At 38.6% G+C, this 15,818-nt stretch overlaps 1 protein-coding gene across 2 annotated transcripts in view; it reads right to left on the bottom strand.

Annotated features, from left to right (window-relative positions):
• Nucleotides 1–15,818, bottom strand: part of Ppp2r3a (protein phosphatase 2 regulatory subunit B''alpha) — a 139,133-nt gene that overhangs the window by 47,943 nt on the left and 75,372 nt on the right. For both annotated transcript variants that reach the window (XM_075964865.1, XM_075964867.1), the window contains 2 exons: nt 9,648–9,750; nt 162–236 (listed from right to left, as the gene is read on the bottom strand). In XM_075964865.1, the coding sequence (XP_075820980.1) occupies nt 162–236; nt 9,648–9,750 (178 nt within the window). The remainder of the gene's footprint in view (nt 1–161; nt 237–9,647; nt 9,751–15,818) is intronic.

Genomic DNA, 15,818 nt, shown 5'->3' with positions numbered 1-15,818 from the left:
AACATTAACCGATTTATTTTTACTTTTTACCTTCTTTCCATTTAAAATAATCATTATAGCCCAAATTACCTTCTGTACAACAATGTGAAAGTCTGGATGGTAGATAACAACAAAGAGATGACTTAAGCAGTTTTATTATGACAAATCAGTACTCATCTTACCGTGGTGATATAGCGGGAATGGAATTCCGGAGCATCTTTCAGGAAGGTGAGGCCAGGGTGTGTATCTACCACATCCTTAAAAAGATTGAAATCAAAACAAAGTTAATAAACATTAAAAAAATTCTTCAGAAACCTTTCCTTCTTGTGGAAAAAGCAGATAGTTGAGCAAATATTCTATTCTGGAATACTGTACAGTACACTGAAAATTTAAGCATGTTTATAATGCATGATTTTCTACACACACAATATGTTTAAATACAAAATTTTAAATTAGCTATATTTGGTGATGTGTGAATCAAATGTTTTAGAGGTATGTATTGTAATTCTAACACATTAAGGGTTGTTTGGAAAAGTTATCCTACAGATCTTGGTAGAGTATACTAAGAATAATGACAGAGACAAGCCAATGAAAATTATTTTCTTTCTTAATCTATAGGCATCAAATTTTTGGGAAAAAATAGCACAAAGTCAAGTTAATGCCCATCAGTTTTTATTAAAATAGTTGTAGCCAGGTGTGCTAGCGTACTTGCAATTCTACAAATGAGAAGAGACAAGACTGATCTACATACAGAGTGAGACCATATTTCAAAAGGAAAAAAGAGATTATTCCGAAAAAAATTGTTTTCAATTTAAGATTTTGTTTACCTAAAATCCATTATCTTGTTCTCATGGAAGATTATGAGATAAAACTTTTTTTATTGTCTAGCTGGAATTTTAAAGAACCCTTGCCCTTAGAGACTGTAAAGAGAGTCTCTAGGTTCCTCCTAAATTAATAGCCAGAGGCAACTACAATACCTACCAAAGCAGGCATATGATGTGTGATGTCCTGCTGTATATATGTTGCTTTTATTGGTTGAGGAATAAAGATTTTGGGGCCAATGGCTTAGCAGCATAAAGCCAGGCAGGAAATCAGAACAGAGATAGAGAAAGAGTAGGCAGAGTCAAAGAGACACCATGTAGCTACTAAAGGAGAAGGACTGGATGGACCCTTACTGGTAAGCCACAGCCTCATGGTGATACACAGATTAATAGAAATAGGCTAACTTAAGAAGTAAGAGCTAGCTAGAAATACTCTTGAGCCATTGGCCAAACTGTGTTGTAATTAATATAGTTTTTGTGTGATTATTTGTGTCTGGGCAGCGGGAAACATTAAGAGCAGTCTCTGGTTACAGACATATCTATATTTTACTGCTTATGGTTATTTGGAAGTAATTTTAAATTTTTAGATGAATTGTGAAAAATATTGGTAGAAATTCTCTATGCTTTTCTTCCAGATTCCAGAGACAGTAACAAATCACAGAACAATTATCAAAACTAGGAAATAAACATCTATATAGCACTGAACTACAGACCTTATTCAAATTTCAACATTTCCCAATTCTGTTCCTCTAGTCTACTGCATGTAGTCTTTATGGTTTCTCTGGTCTCTGTTCTGTTTGGCTCTTCTGTATTTCATGAGTGCAGTGTTTTTAATGAATTCTGGTAAATTACACCTCTTGGTTTGGTTTTGTCTTAAGTTTTCTTCAAGTAGAAGCTTCTTCAAGTTTTCTTCACACATTTTCATCAGAAATACTATAGAAGCGATGCTGTGTCCCTTTTCAGTGCACCACACATGCAATATATGATTAGTTTTATGGCTCAAATTGATCTAGCTTTGGCTATCTGGAACTTTTTCATTTAGGAGCCTGTGTCCGTCTGACTGCCCTGTCCTTTTGCACTTCAAGTTCATCCTGTATTTTCCTTTTCCCATGTATCTACCTTCTCCCCAAGAATCTGTAGTCCATTTTACTGGGGAAGAATTTTAGAAATGGAGCCTAGGTACTATGTGTGTCCACTATTACTCAGTATCGTTGCTCTCAGACTCTATTAGCAAGCATAACTAGGAAATACATGTATGTGCCTTTGTGAAACTTTATGAATATATATCACTGTGTATTAACAAGTAACTCTGATTCCAATCCAATACCACAAAGTTTACTTAAACCTTCCTTCTTTCCTTTGTAACTATAAAAGTGAGAAACCTGGCTCTCATCTAAAATGTAGCTACTTATTTGTTCAATTCTACTATACCAAGAGAACCACTAACACCAGTGAGAAATAAACATACTCAATATATTATTTGTATACAGTTCCTTTTGTCTTTTAAAATATTTTTTTGTTTGTGAATTTTACACATATCTACAGTGGGCTTTGATCAAATGGACCCTCCCATTCCCTTCCTTCCAATTCTTCCCTTATTACTCATCATTCTTCATTTCATGTCTTCATTTTTAAAACTCGCCAGGTCCACTTAGTGGTGCATGCATGTGCATGAGTGTAGGACCATTTATTGGAGCATGGGTAATTTCTCAAGGGCCACATCCCTGAAGAAAACTGACTTCCCCTCCTTTAGCAGCCATCAATTGCCAATAGCTCCTCAGTAAGAACTTCATGAGCTCCTCCCTGACCCATGCTGAGATTTTTTCCATTTGATTTTGTGCAGGTCTTGAGCATCCAGTCACCGCTGCTATAAACACACACATGCAATGTCCCTGTCATATCTGGCAAACTCTGTTTTCTTTGGCTCTTACAATCATTGTGCCCCTCTTCTGTAATGATCCTTGTCCCACTTAGAGCTAAGAATTCCACAGTCTTTTATGCTCTGCACACTGACCAGCTGTGGATCTTTGTATAATTGCCATCTTCTGCAGAAAAAAGCAGAATCTAGGTCCTCAGCAAGTGCTTTTCATCACTGAGCCATCTCTCTAACCCCAAATGTCACTGGGTCATAACATATTCTATTTGGTAGCATTTTTATCACTAATCATGAAATTGCATTTATTTGTAGTTTTCTTTGTACTGTGGTTACCTGACTTAGGTATCAGTGATGTTCGTTTCAGAAATAACCTATAGAGTATCCATTTTAATACTGCAATGATTTAGAAAATATTGATCAATTTCCCCTATTAAGCACTTAGCATTGGTTCCTTTTAGAGAAGTAGTTTATTACCAAGAGAAGGGCCTATCACTGACATCATCTGAAGGCTTCTCATGTGGAGTGCTGGCATCATACCAATGTGAAGATAAAATGAAGAAACTGGAGAGAGGTGGGATCATGTCCCTGCAGGGAGAAGGAAGAATACATGGCAGGTATCTTTCCTTGTTGGATTGTAGTCACTGGTATCAGTCCAACTCTGAGTTTGGTCTTACATGTCAGACAGTTGCACTTTACATTCTGTGTTCTACCTACCACCCAGTGTGTCTTTCTCACAGAAGAAGTCATGGGTGAGGCATGTATTCCAGTAATTAGGACAGAACTTGGGCATGTTGCTCTGCAGACCATCAGCTACTCTGTTCTAAGCCCACTACCACAATGACACACACGACTATAAAATAGTCTTTTGTGACTTTAAGCTTTCTTCTGTTTCAATGTAGGCATTTGCTATTTGATAATATTAGCATTTTATTAGTTTTGCCTTTTGAAAATGTATTTGGGGACAGAGAGATTATCCAAGAGCATTGGCTGATCTTCTAGATGACCTGAGTTCAATTCCCAACACCCACATGGTGACTCACAACCATTTGTAACTACAGTCCCAGGGGACCTAACACCCTCCTCTGGCCTTCATGGGCACCAGGCACACATGTGGTGGACAGACATACAGACAAAGCACTCATACACATAAAATAAGTAAACAAAAATTTTTTAAAACTTTTTCTTTTTTAAAATATTTATTTATTTATTATGTATACAATGTTCTGTCTGTGTGTACATCTGCAGGCCAGAAGAGGGCACCAGACCTCATTACAGATGGTTGTGAGCCATCATGTGGTTGCTGGGAATTGAACTCAGGACCTTTGGAAGAGCAGGTAATGCTCTTAACCACCGAGCCATCTCTCCAGCCCCAAGTAAACAAAATTTTAAAGTGTACTTACTTCTTTTAAAATTAATTTTTAAAGTTAGTATATGTTGGGAGTGTATGTTGGTCAGAGGTTACAGTCTGCCATAGTCTGGCAGCTTTCTTTAAGCTTGGCAACATGGAAGACTCCCCTCTTCCCTCAGTGAAGCATCCTGCTCTCTACCTAGCATTAACTGAAGGCTGTCTCTAGGCCTGGATGCCTGACTTATCTCAGGGATGACCCTTTACACAGTTCCCTGCAAACACTCTTCCCCTACTGACCACATGGTAATCAGCCAAATGCTCTAGCCATTTTGGTAGGGCTGTGCTTCTACTAATCCAGCTATTACATGATAAGTAGTCTGCCACTTAATGCAAATTCATGTAACGGCGTAAATAAATGCAGACAGATTGTAAAAATATATACAGCTTTAATGGCGTAATAGACTTACAGAACCACCGTTCCAGCAGAGACCAGGAAAGCAGAAGCAAGCACTGCGAGCATGCTGGCCAGATTTATAGGTAAACATTAGCCCGAGGCGAACATGCCCCCTAAGGGGTGGGACTTATCCCTACAAATTCAGATTTGTTCTGTGGCTTCCCATAGTTATATATTTCTTGTACTCTGGAATCAAGTTGAGCTGATTCACTGAGGTCATATCCCAGATGGCTATCTCTATCATATTCACAACCATCTGAACCCTGAGCCCTGCGTCTGCTCCTTCTACCCTCATGGACTGATGGCTGACCACCCCAAGGAAGAAGCAGAACTACAAGTATACCACTGTTGCTGGTTCCTTTCTCTCAAAAAAATCCTTCCCTTCTATCACATATATTTTGTTATCCTTTCTTTCTCTGAATCCTGTAAGTTCTTTCCTAGCCTCCTTTCTACTTTCATGACACTCCTTTATGTTATGTGATGCATGCGTTTGTGTGTGTGCATGCACAAACACACACACACAAATTTAAACCTAGAACCCACATGAGAAAAAACATACAAGATTTGTCTGAGTCTAGCTTATTTCACTTCATGACCTCAAGTCCTTTTATGTTTTCTGCAAATGTCATGATATAATTTCTTTTACAGGTAAAAAATATTCTGTTGTGTATACGTACAACCCCATTTTCCTTTGATTAAATTAGTTGTTGGTCTGTTTTGTTAATATTGTCAAGCACTAAGATTTGAATGTAAGCCTTTAATCCTATCACTCCAGAGTCAGGGGAAGGCAGATCTCTGTGAATTTGAAGGCATTCTGGTCTACATGGGGAGTTCCAGGCCAGCCAGGGCTACATAGTGAAACAATGTCTCAAAATAAAGACAAAAACAAAACAAAACAAAAAAAAGATTTTGATTTAGCAAAAATGCTACTGATTTTCTATTCTCTGTCTCTTTAGCTCTTGATCAATATTGGGGCTAGGTTGACAAGTATGTAGATTTTCCCCCCTCAATTTGTGTATGTGCAAAATCTCCATAACAAGACTAGGCAGTGTGACACACACCTCTAATACTAGCACTCAGGAGTTTCAGCAGAAGGACTGTGAGTTCAAAATAGTTTAAGCTCCATGGTGAGTTTGAAGTCAGTTTTAGCTATAAGACTGTAAAATCATTTCTCAAAAAACACATTGCAGCTGGGCATGATGGCACATCATGGATTAAAGAATAGCACTCAGGATGCAGAGACTAGCAGATCTCTTTGAGTTTGAGGCATATATAGTAAGTTTCAGACCAGCCAGAGATACTTAAGGAGACCCTGCCTCAAAAACAAAACAAAACAACCAAAACAATAAAACACTTTTCATAGTTAAAAACTTTGAAGAATTGGGTGGGTTATATAGCTTAGTTTGTAGAGTGCCTAGGATGTATGAAATCCTTGGTTCAGTGTCTAGCATCTCATAGCCCATCTGTAGTGGTGCACGTCTATAATCCCAGTACTTGGGAAGACAGCAGAAGAATCGAGAGTTCAAGGTCATTCTACCCGTCCTCTTTGCTCCTCCCTCCAAGTCCCTTTCTCACTTTCATATCTTTTTGTTTTGTTATCCACTTATTTCAACTATGGTTCTGTGAGTGATCACAGGTTTGGAGCTATCAGCAAGAGTCTGGTAGGCTCATCAAAGCCTACCAACTACGAAATGAAATGACTGTCCCTTCTTTAGAATCTATGAGCAGCTAGTAATTCAGCAGGTAAAGTATGCAGGTTAGTTTCTGTCAATACAAATCTAGACATTTGTGGGAAGAGGGATTTCAATTGAGAAACTGCCTCCATCAGATTGGCCTGTAGGCACGATTATGGAGCATTTTCTTGGTTAATGATTAATGTGGGAGGGCCCAACTCACTGTGAGAGGAAGCACCGCTGGTCAGGTGATCTTGAGTGGTATAAGATAGCAAGATGAAGAAGCCATGGAGAGCAAGCCAATAAGCAGCTTTCCTCCATAATTCCTTCTTTGACTTTCCTCAGTGATGGACTGTGATTGGGACATATAAGTCCCAATAAACCCTTTCCTTTTCAAGTTGCTTTTGGTTAGAGTTTTATCAATGAGAAGCAAACTAGGGCAGAGGTTATAGTCCCATGAGCCCCCTCCCTGAACCATTGCTGATGACAGGCCCAGTCTTGTGTATGCCCAGTGCAAACAATGCTGGCTGCAGTTAGACCATATTTGCAAGGGCTGTGTCATGAAATGACAGCCCTTCACAGTCCTTCTCCTAGTCTTCCAGCTCTTAATTTTTTCTGCTCTCTTGCCCGTGATGTTTTCTGGGCTTCACATAGTATGGTATAAGTGTCCTATTTAGAGCTGAGCACCCGGTGATCACTTTTTCTCAGAATCCTGAGCAGTTATAATACTCATTTTTTCATGTGTGGTGAGAGCATTGAAAACCTATTCTCGGGAATTTTCAAGAATATACATTATAGTCAGGTATTGTGGCACACACCAAATCCAAGTACTTGGGAGGCATAGGCAGGAGGATTTCTGAGTTCAAGGTCAGTCTGGTCTACAGAGTGAATTTCCGAACAATTAGGACTATACAGTGAGATCTTATCTCAAAACAAAACAAAAAGAATACACATTGTTATTGATTATATTCAGTGAATTGCACAATAATCTCTTGAATATACTTTTATCTAAAAATTTGGATCCTTGCTGAATATCTTCCCCAGCACTATGGGTGACAAAGACAGGAGGGTCACTGATACTGAGTTCCAGGTTCAGTGAGAGATCCGTCTCAGAGGAATCAGGTGGAGAGTGAAGAGCAGGGTATCACCCTCTGGCTTCCATGAGTACAGAGTGTACCCTTAGAATGCGTGCGCAACACACACACACACACACACACACACACACACACACACACACACACACACATACTTTCTCTCTTTTAGATTCTGGGAGTGATTTATTGTAAAAAAGAAGCAAAGAATTTCTGGATTTGAAGGATATGGTCATGGATCACTGCTACTTCAATAATAACCCTCAAATTCAACCTGTGGTACAGCTCCACGCTGAAGGAACCTCAGTTAACATTTTCTTCCAGACTGGTATATAAGGGCTGATGTTAAAAAACTTCAAAAAGTGAAAGAAAAGAAAAACTTAAAAAAATTTTTTTTTTAGATTTCTTTATTATTTTATGTGTTATGAGTGTTGTGTCTGTGCACCACATGCCCGGTGCTCATGGAGGCCAGAAGAGGATGTTGAAGCTATTATGTGGGTGCTGAGACTCAAACCCAGGTCCTCTTCAAGAGCAACAGTGCTCTTAACCATTGGGCCAATGCTCCATCCCAAAGATACTTATAGTTCTGAGATTTATTCTTAAAGATCTGAGCTATATCCTTTCTACATGTAGAAAACACATTTGTAAACAACAGATTTTAACATCTTAGAAACAGAAAAGAAAAAAATGAGAAGTGTACTATTGTTTCATTTATTTGGCTCCATTAGTGAAAATTGTTTCACATGAGTGAGTACTTTGGAAGAGTAATACAGAGCCTATGCAAATAATATAAATTACTAATCTTCCTGAAATCTGATGATAGTAGTAGGGCCCATTGCCCTTAACCTAAATTATTCCTAGGCTGCTGTGCTCTCACAGGCAGGCTTTGTTTTTTTTCTCCCCTACAAGTACATCTCCCCCTACTCTGTTCCTGTCTACCTTTATGGGCTGGTGGGAACTGTCTTTGCAGACCTTAGCATGCATGATTCAAGTTTCCATTCTTTTATTCCATTAATCACTCATTCAATGGTTTCTTGAGACAGATCTGGGTAAGTTATGTAGCATAGGTTACATTCTCTCGCTCAGGCTCCTAGAGCCAGGATTACAGGAAGGCATTGGCATTTGCCACCATGCACAGCTTCTTCCTATTCTAATCTTATGTACAAATAGATCTAGTGGAGAAACTAGAGCACCATTTTGGATGTGCTCTAATCGAAGAGTCAAGACACCCTGAGTGAAGACTCCAGAGTTCATTATAGTTGTTTTGATTTCTTGCTTCTCATTAGATTCTTTATTTTTAATTTTATGATCGTAACCTTTCCCTCCTTTAGCTCCTCCTGGATGACCAACTTTATGTTTTTCTCACTCTTACAACAACAACAACAACAAAACCAAGTCAGGTGGTGGTGGCACATGCCTTTAACCCCACATGGCAGCACTTGGGAGGCAGAGGCAGGCGGATCTCTGTGAGTTTGAGGCCAGCATGGTCTACAAGAGCTAGTTCCAGGACAGCTAGGGCCATTACACAGAGAAATCCTGTCTCTAAAAACCAAAAACCAACCAACCAAACAAAAAACCAGAACACACACACAGACACACCCTATGACTGCCACCACTACCACTATGGAGTTCATTTTATGTTGGCCAACTATTTCTGAGCATGAGGCTTGGCCTGGAGTATGGTTGATAAACTCAGTGTCATGCTATTAAGAAAACTGATTTTCTCTCTTCCAGCAGCTATCAGTTCCTCATAGGTTCTTAACTATGGTTGCTATTAGTATTTTCAAAGCTATCTTTCTTTTTTAAAGATTTATTTATTTATTATGTATAGTGTTCTACCCGTATGCCAGAAGAGGGCACCAGATCTCATTATAAATAACTCTGAACCACCATGTGGGTGTTGGGCATTGAACTTAGGACCTCTGGAAGAGCAGCCAGTAGTGCTCTTAACCGCTGAGCCATCAGTGCAGTCCCTTCCAAGCTATCTTTTCCATTTCTAAGGTTTCATAAGATGTTTCACTGGTTTCTGTGAATGACTAAGGGGAAGGCCAAATGCAGTGTAAGCAGCCCTGTTTTGTCTATTTTATACTATGGGTTCTGTTTTAGATTTTGTCTAACAAAAGATTTCACTACTAAAACAACTATAAAAACCATTCTTAATAATCTGGCCTCTAGATATATGTAGCTCTATTGACATAGTATTATACTTGCATCTTAAAATAAAAAAGAAAAAGTGTCTTACCAGTCATGGTGATGTGTACCTTAATCCTAGCTTTTGAGATTAAAAGTTTGATGTTAGCCTGGACTATATGGTAAGATCCTGTCACTAACAAGCGGACAAACAAACAACTCCCCACTTTCAAACTCCAAAAGCAAACTCCAAAATATATATCTATATATATCACCTGAAGTAAAGGGATAAAATCCTCCTGTTCCAGATAGCTGCAGCTGGGTTTTGCTAGGAGCCAGATGAACTTAGAGGCATCATCATGATGGTTATTTAGCAACCTACAAAAGAAGCACTAGTTAGGAAGGTCTGTTACTCAGAACATACAATGCCTACACATTGACGAGCTGGTAATTTTAGTTTGACTTGAGTGTACTTAGATTAAGAGTCAAATGCTTGGCTGAGTGTGCACACACCTTCAATCCTAGCATTCAGGAGGCAGAGGCAGTTCAATCCCTGAATTCAAGGCCAGCCTGGTCTACAGAGGAAGTTCTAGAACAGCCAGGCCTCCAAGAGAAACCTTGTCTTGAAAACAAACAAACAAACAAACAAACAAACAAACAGAATCAACTACTCTCTGTCTTTTTATTTTCAGTGCTGAAATTAAAAGGTAAGCTTTGTGCATGTCCTCTTCTATAAATTGTCCTCTACCCAAATGTTCCCTTTTCAATGGCTTTCATGCTTCTAATTTTTGTCAAAGTAGAATCTTAATAAAATCTCAGTTACAGGATGATAAACTAACTTTCTACAATGTTTTTGAATTGAGACCACAGCGTAAAATGAACTAATATAGATAAAATATGTTACTAAGTATACTTAGTGGGGAAAGCCCATTCGGTTTAGCACAGGACATCTAGAGCAAGAATTTCTGAGCTAGAAAGAAAGAAATATTGCAGGCAGACTACTATGCACTATAGAAACGGGAAATCCTTGTTAGGCTGACATACCCATGGCCAGCCCCATGGGGGCTTTTAAACTTCGACTTAAAAGAACAGCTTTAGAAAACCAGTCCTCTGCTAAGTCTTCCAAGTTTCTAGAATTCTTCCCCTCCAACTATTTGCTGGGTATGTCCCTATACTCTGACAGAAAAGTCAAAACACTGAAAAAGCAAAGTCTAAAAGCTTTCTAAACTATTAGTCCTTTTCCTGAGTGTGTATGTGTGTGTGTGTGTGTGTTTGTGTGTATTATGGTACCGGTCTTAGTTATCTGGGTTTTAAAACTTAAAGTAATTTAATTTTTTCTATTTCTAATTCTCTATATCCAATAATTAACTCCAAATTTTCTTATTTTTCTTCATTAGTCACTTATTGAATGGCGAGTATATGTCAGGTATTGCATCTGGCCTTGAATGAGCTTGGGTAAAAGGAAATAAGACAGAATTTTATTCCCTATGAGAAGTGTACAGTCCAGTTTTTGGTAACCAGTGGAATCATACTGCTGTGGAAAGTCATGGTATTAAGTAATGAGTGCAAGGTATCATGAAAGGACAGAGGAGGTCTATGAGATTTCCTGCAAGTGAAGCAGGAAAGAAGGGGGTTAATAAGGAGGGCAGCACACACCGATGCCTGGTGTGAGATTCATACAGCATTGGGCAACACAAAGTTAGTAAGAGGAGGGGATAAGTGCAAATAAAATCTAAGAAGGCTTCGTTGGTATTAGGTCAAGAATTTGCACAATAGAGGAATTTTAGCTCGGACAGTGAGATAGTCAGATGTGTTTTTCAAAGAGAGCAAGTGTGAGGCTGTAGGGGTCTGAGCATGGACAGTGGAAATGGGAGACAGAAAGGGGCACATCTGGTAGAAATGAGAAGTTGTGGTGCTCTGTAGCACCTGGGTGAGAAGAAAGGTGAAGTTCATCATGCTCGCCAAGGTTCTAGCTGAGACTGCTAGGTGTCTGGAATACAGAATCCCAGGAAGACTGGAGTCCTGAAGAAATTTTTCTGGAAATGTTCTGGACAACTGCTTCTTCCTGTTTCCACTGTGCTCTATAAGCTCCGGCATTACAGACCCAGGGTGAGACTGCTAGGGAGGTTCCAATAGGCTTCAGTGTTCATCTAACCTTTCAGTGCAACAATTCTAAACCAATCTGATTATACAAGTACCTTACTAAAAAATGTACAGTACTCTACCATTTAAATGCGCGAGCTCAAATGTCTACACAGGGCATTTAAGGCCCTCACTATTCTAGAGGATGCCTAATCACAGACCTTACTACTGTGCTAAATCCAACTTCCACTCAAGGCAGCTGGCCTGAGTCATATGCAGTCTGGCCTTTACGTCACTCTCATGCTGTTCTGTTCTTCTTTAAGACATAGCTAAATAACTACCTCTTTTAAAAATCTCTTTACAACTGAACTCCTTTCTGATCTCTCTATTCACTATACTTAAATATGCTGCTGTGTTGTTGGCTTTAAAATTTTTCTTTGACAACTAAAGTGAGGGTAGTTATAGTCTTTTTATATATAGAAAGAGCATGGTTCAGTGACTTATACCCAGAAGACTCTCAAAATGTTAGTGAGCTAACAAATACCATACTGATTTTGTTTGTTTTGAGCTAAGTCAGACATTTGTATTTATTTATTTACTGACTGTATTTAAGGCTCCTGAAGTTAAATAAACACACATAACAAGGGAAGATTAGTACACTGGGTGCTAATAAAAATCACCTCATAGCCCGGCAGTGGTGGCACACGCCTTTAATCCCAGCACTCGGGAGGCAGAGGCAGGCGGATCTTTGTGAGTTCGAAGCCAGCCTGGTCTACAAGAGCTAGTTCCAGGACAGGCTCCAAAGCTACAGAGAAACCCTGTCTCGAAAAACCAAAAAAAAAAAAAAAATCACCTCATAGGATTAGAAAATTGATGGAATAATAGAAAGAAAAAGTGGTGAGGTTTTTAAAGAAGAACATTTTTATGTATTTTAAGAAAAGGACTGCATGACTGAATAAACACGGAAGCAATGCACCAGATGAAGAAAAGTCTAAAAAGACCAAAGTCACATCAGGATTCTTTCATTTTTAAAATCAAAAGCGTGAAACAGAAAAGGTGATTTACAATTTTTTGTTAATGTTCTAGGCCGATAAACTCCATAAGGCACTAGATTTTAAAAATGAGACTTTTAAAAAAGCCATATAAGCTGAAGAATAGCACAGCTATTCTACACTGACTATAATGCTTTAGGGGCCAGTGTTTTGTCAGTGACAAATGACACCCTGATATGAACCCTAAGAGAGAGTAGAGTAAAGCTAGAACCATATTGGTTTGATTCCAGAGGAGTTCTGCCCCAAAGCTGGAGTTCTAGGACATAAAAAAGGATGTGAGCTATGGCTTCCTCCTAAAAATTGTCCTGGCTCTAAGGGCAAGAGATATCTGAGTGTAGATATAAAATGGCTAGGGATAAGAGGGGAAGAGAAGGAGGGGAAAATTTTAAGGTGCTCATTCTAAAACCAGTCACAGGCATTCTGACAGGAGGGAAATGATTTCCTTATGTTCATGACTTCTGTATTTAATTTTAGTTCTAAAAATTCTATACAGAGCTTATTATTGGAGCAAGTCAGGAAGCATATGTATATGCCAAAATGTTTGAATTTTATATTATCACCTGCCAATTATTCTTTGTGCTTGAATATTTATGGATTTTAAAGAAATAGTATCTTACACTGTAGCCCAGGCTAGACAGGAACTTATAGCAATCTTTCTCCAAAGTGCTGTGATTATAGGCATGAGCCATTATGGCTTAAACATTTTAATATACTGTATTTGCAACTCAAATTGCTTTATATGAAGGGTGAATTTTGCAAAAAAGTTAAAAACTAAAGCTCCTTTCCTAGGGATGAGACTCAAACCATCAATCACTTCGTCTCCTTACATTCTCTCACAGAATCTGGCTTTTCAATGGCCTTTTAAGAGGAACTCCCACTAGAGGGCACCCAAACCATTTGGTAACCACAGCAGAGATGGAACTCTGAGCAGTTTTCTGCAGACTTGCCTATCGTGACTTTTTGTTCGTTGACTTTTTGCAGAAGTTGTTTTTCCCCAGAGTCGGCGATTCATTTCGATAAAGAGATATGGCTGCGGTGGCCATGCCACAGTGCTGCTCTACCCGATGGAACAACTGTCCGCTCTCTCTGAGACAGTCTTAACTAAAAACTGGCTGTGACTCTCACAGTAAGCATGCAAATCAAACTGGACACAAGCTGTCCTTTGCTACAGTCATTCTCAGCTTCTCACACTGTCCTAGAATATTAAAAATATCAGCAGATCTATTTCCTGTGTTTAGGTCTAATGTCTCTTTTACTAGACTATCTCCTATTTATTTTCATCCCCCAGCTTGTCCACAGCTTTCTCTTAATAACGCTCACACCTTGCTGTTTTCCTAGACTGCTAGGTGATCTTTTAGCCAACAATAATTAGTTCAGTGACTAAAGATGCCTTTGGCAAGGGCTGTGTCAATTATTTACTCTTTTAACTCCCAGTTCATGTTCCAGATGAGGACTTTTCAGGGCCAGGCAGCTACCTGGATAAAGGAAGATCATTGAAGAGAAGCCAGACTATCTAGAAATTTTAAGTTCTTAAATTCTACTACTGTTATTATATACCGATTAAAAACAAAATCATCCCTCTCAGTTCAAATTTTGATTTTGCTATTGGGAAATGTAAATATCAAGATGAATTCCTCACTATGTTTCTTTATTTGCTCTTGTGACAGGGTCTCACTATATTGCCCTGGATGGGCCTGGAACTTGCTATGTAGACCATGGTGTAAGGTTCCTACTATTCAGGCCTTAGGATCTTTTCTTGCTGCTCCTTGTTTTAGAATGCAAAAATACCACAGAGAGGGACATAGTAGTTGGGAGGAGAGGTAGAAATGATATAAATATAGTACTCATGTATTGCTGTGGAACAATCTTTTTGTACACTATGAGTATGTACTACTTTCATTCAGCTAATAAAAAGCCAAATGGCCAATAGCTGGGCAGGAAGAGATTGAGCTCCAGAACTAAGACTAGGAGAATTTTGGGAAGGGCAGAGTTAGAGAGTTGCTGGCAAACCCAGAAAAGGAAGATGAAAATGCTGTACTGAAAAAGGTACCAAGTCATGTGGTAAGAGATATTATATTACCAAGTATAGATAAGAATTATGGATTAAAGTGTAAGAGTTAGCTAGTAACAAGCCCGAGCTATTGGCTGAGCATTTATAATCCATATTCAACCTCTGAGAAGTGTCAGCCTACAATGTTTAAAATTCTCAAAATATTTTTCTTAACAATGACAATAATAATAATAATAATAATAATGAAACACCCAAGGACAAATGATTTTTCTCTGTTAGTTTATGTTTGCTCATTAGTACTTTTTCCCCCTTCTTTCTTTGTGCTATTTCTAGCTTACAAGGAAGTCTCTTACTTTTACCTCTACTTAAACCCATTTAAAAAGGGATATTCCTTACATTTTATCAGGCTATTTTTTTCTGCTATAGGAGAGGTGGGGTGACTTTGTAGTGTCATCCAGATGGTATAGATTGTCTTAGGGCTCTTATATTCCTTGGTATTTGGACAACTCAATCAATCCAAGAAAACAATGCTAATCCCCACTGGGACAACATGAAGCAACTGTATCCTTTGGCTTGGGTGTACTTTTTTGAAGAAATTTACTAACTGGAAGTGTCTTACCCTTATCACTTCAGTCCTAATATAATGAAGAAAGATGTGATTTACTGTTAGATTTTTAAGACTAGGAATGCATAATGCATTTACTAATCACTCATTTTGTTTTCAAACATCATACAACTAAGAGTCTTTGTGTAGTGAGTTAGTAAGGGTTTCTATTGTTGTGAACAGACACCAAGACCATGGCAACTCTTATAAAGGAAAAAACATTTAATTGGGTAGCTTACAATTTTAAAGATTTAGTCCATTATCCTCATGGTGGGATATGATAACATGCAGGCAGACATGGTGTTGGAGAAGGAACTGAGAGTAGAGAAGGAACTACATTTTGATCCAGCAGAAAACAGGAAGTGAACTGAGATACTGGACGTGGCTTTAGCATATATGAGACCTCAAAGCCTGACTCCACAATGACACACTTCCTTCAACAAGACTACACCTATTCCAATAAGGCCACACCTCTTAATAGTGCCACTCCCTTTGGGTGCCATTTTCTTTCAAACCACCACAGATAGTATGAAGAGACTAGAAGGAACCTCTATGTTTAATTCTGCTCATATTATGTATGAATTTTAAATAGTAAGAGGACAGCAGCTCCATTTTACTAGGAGGAAGGGTATTTAGGCCAGAAAGGGTGAGGACTTGTATAAAGAAGGGTTATCAGTAAAAAGGAAAGACTGGCTGT

The sequence above is a fragment of the Microtus pennsylvanicus genome, chromosome 3 (genome assembly GCF_037038515.1).
Source record: "Microtus pennsylvanicus isolate mMicPen1 chromosome 3, mMicPen1.hap1, whole genome shotgun sequence".
In the NCBI taxonomy this organism is placed as follows: domain Eukaryota; kingdom Metazoa; phylum Chordata; class Mammalia; order Rodentia; family Cricetidae; genus Microtus; species Microtus pennsylvanicus.
The sequence above is the reverse complement of the archived record's forward strand: the minus strand, read 5'-3'. Positions and strand labels throughout refer to the sequence as shown.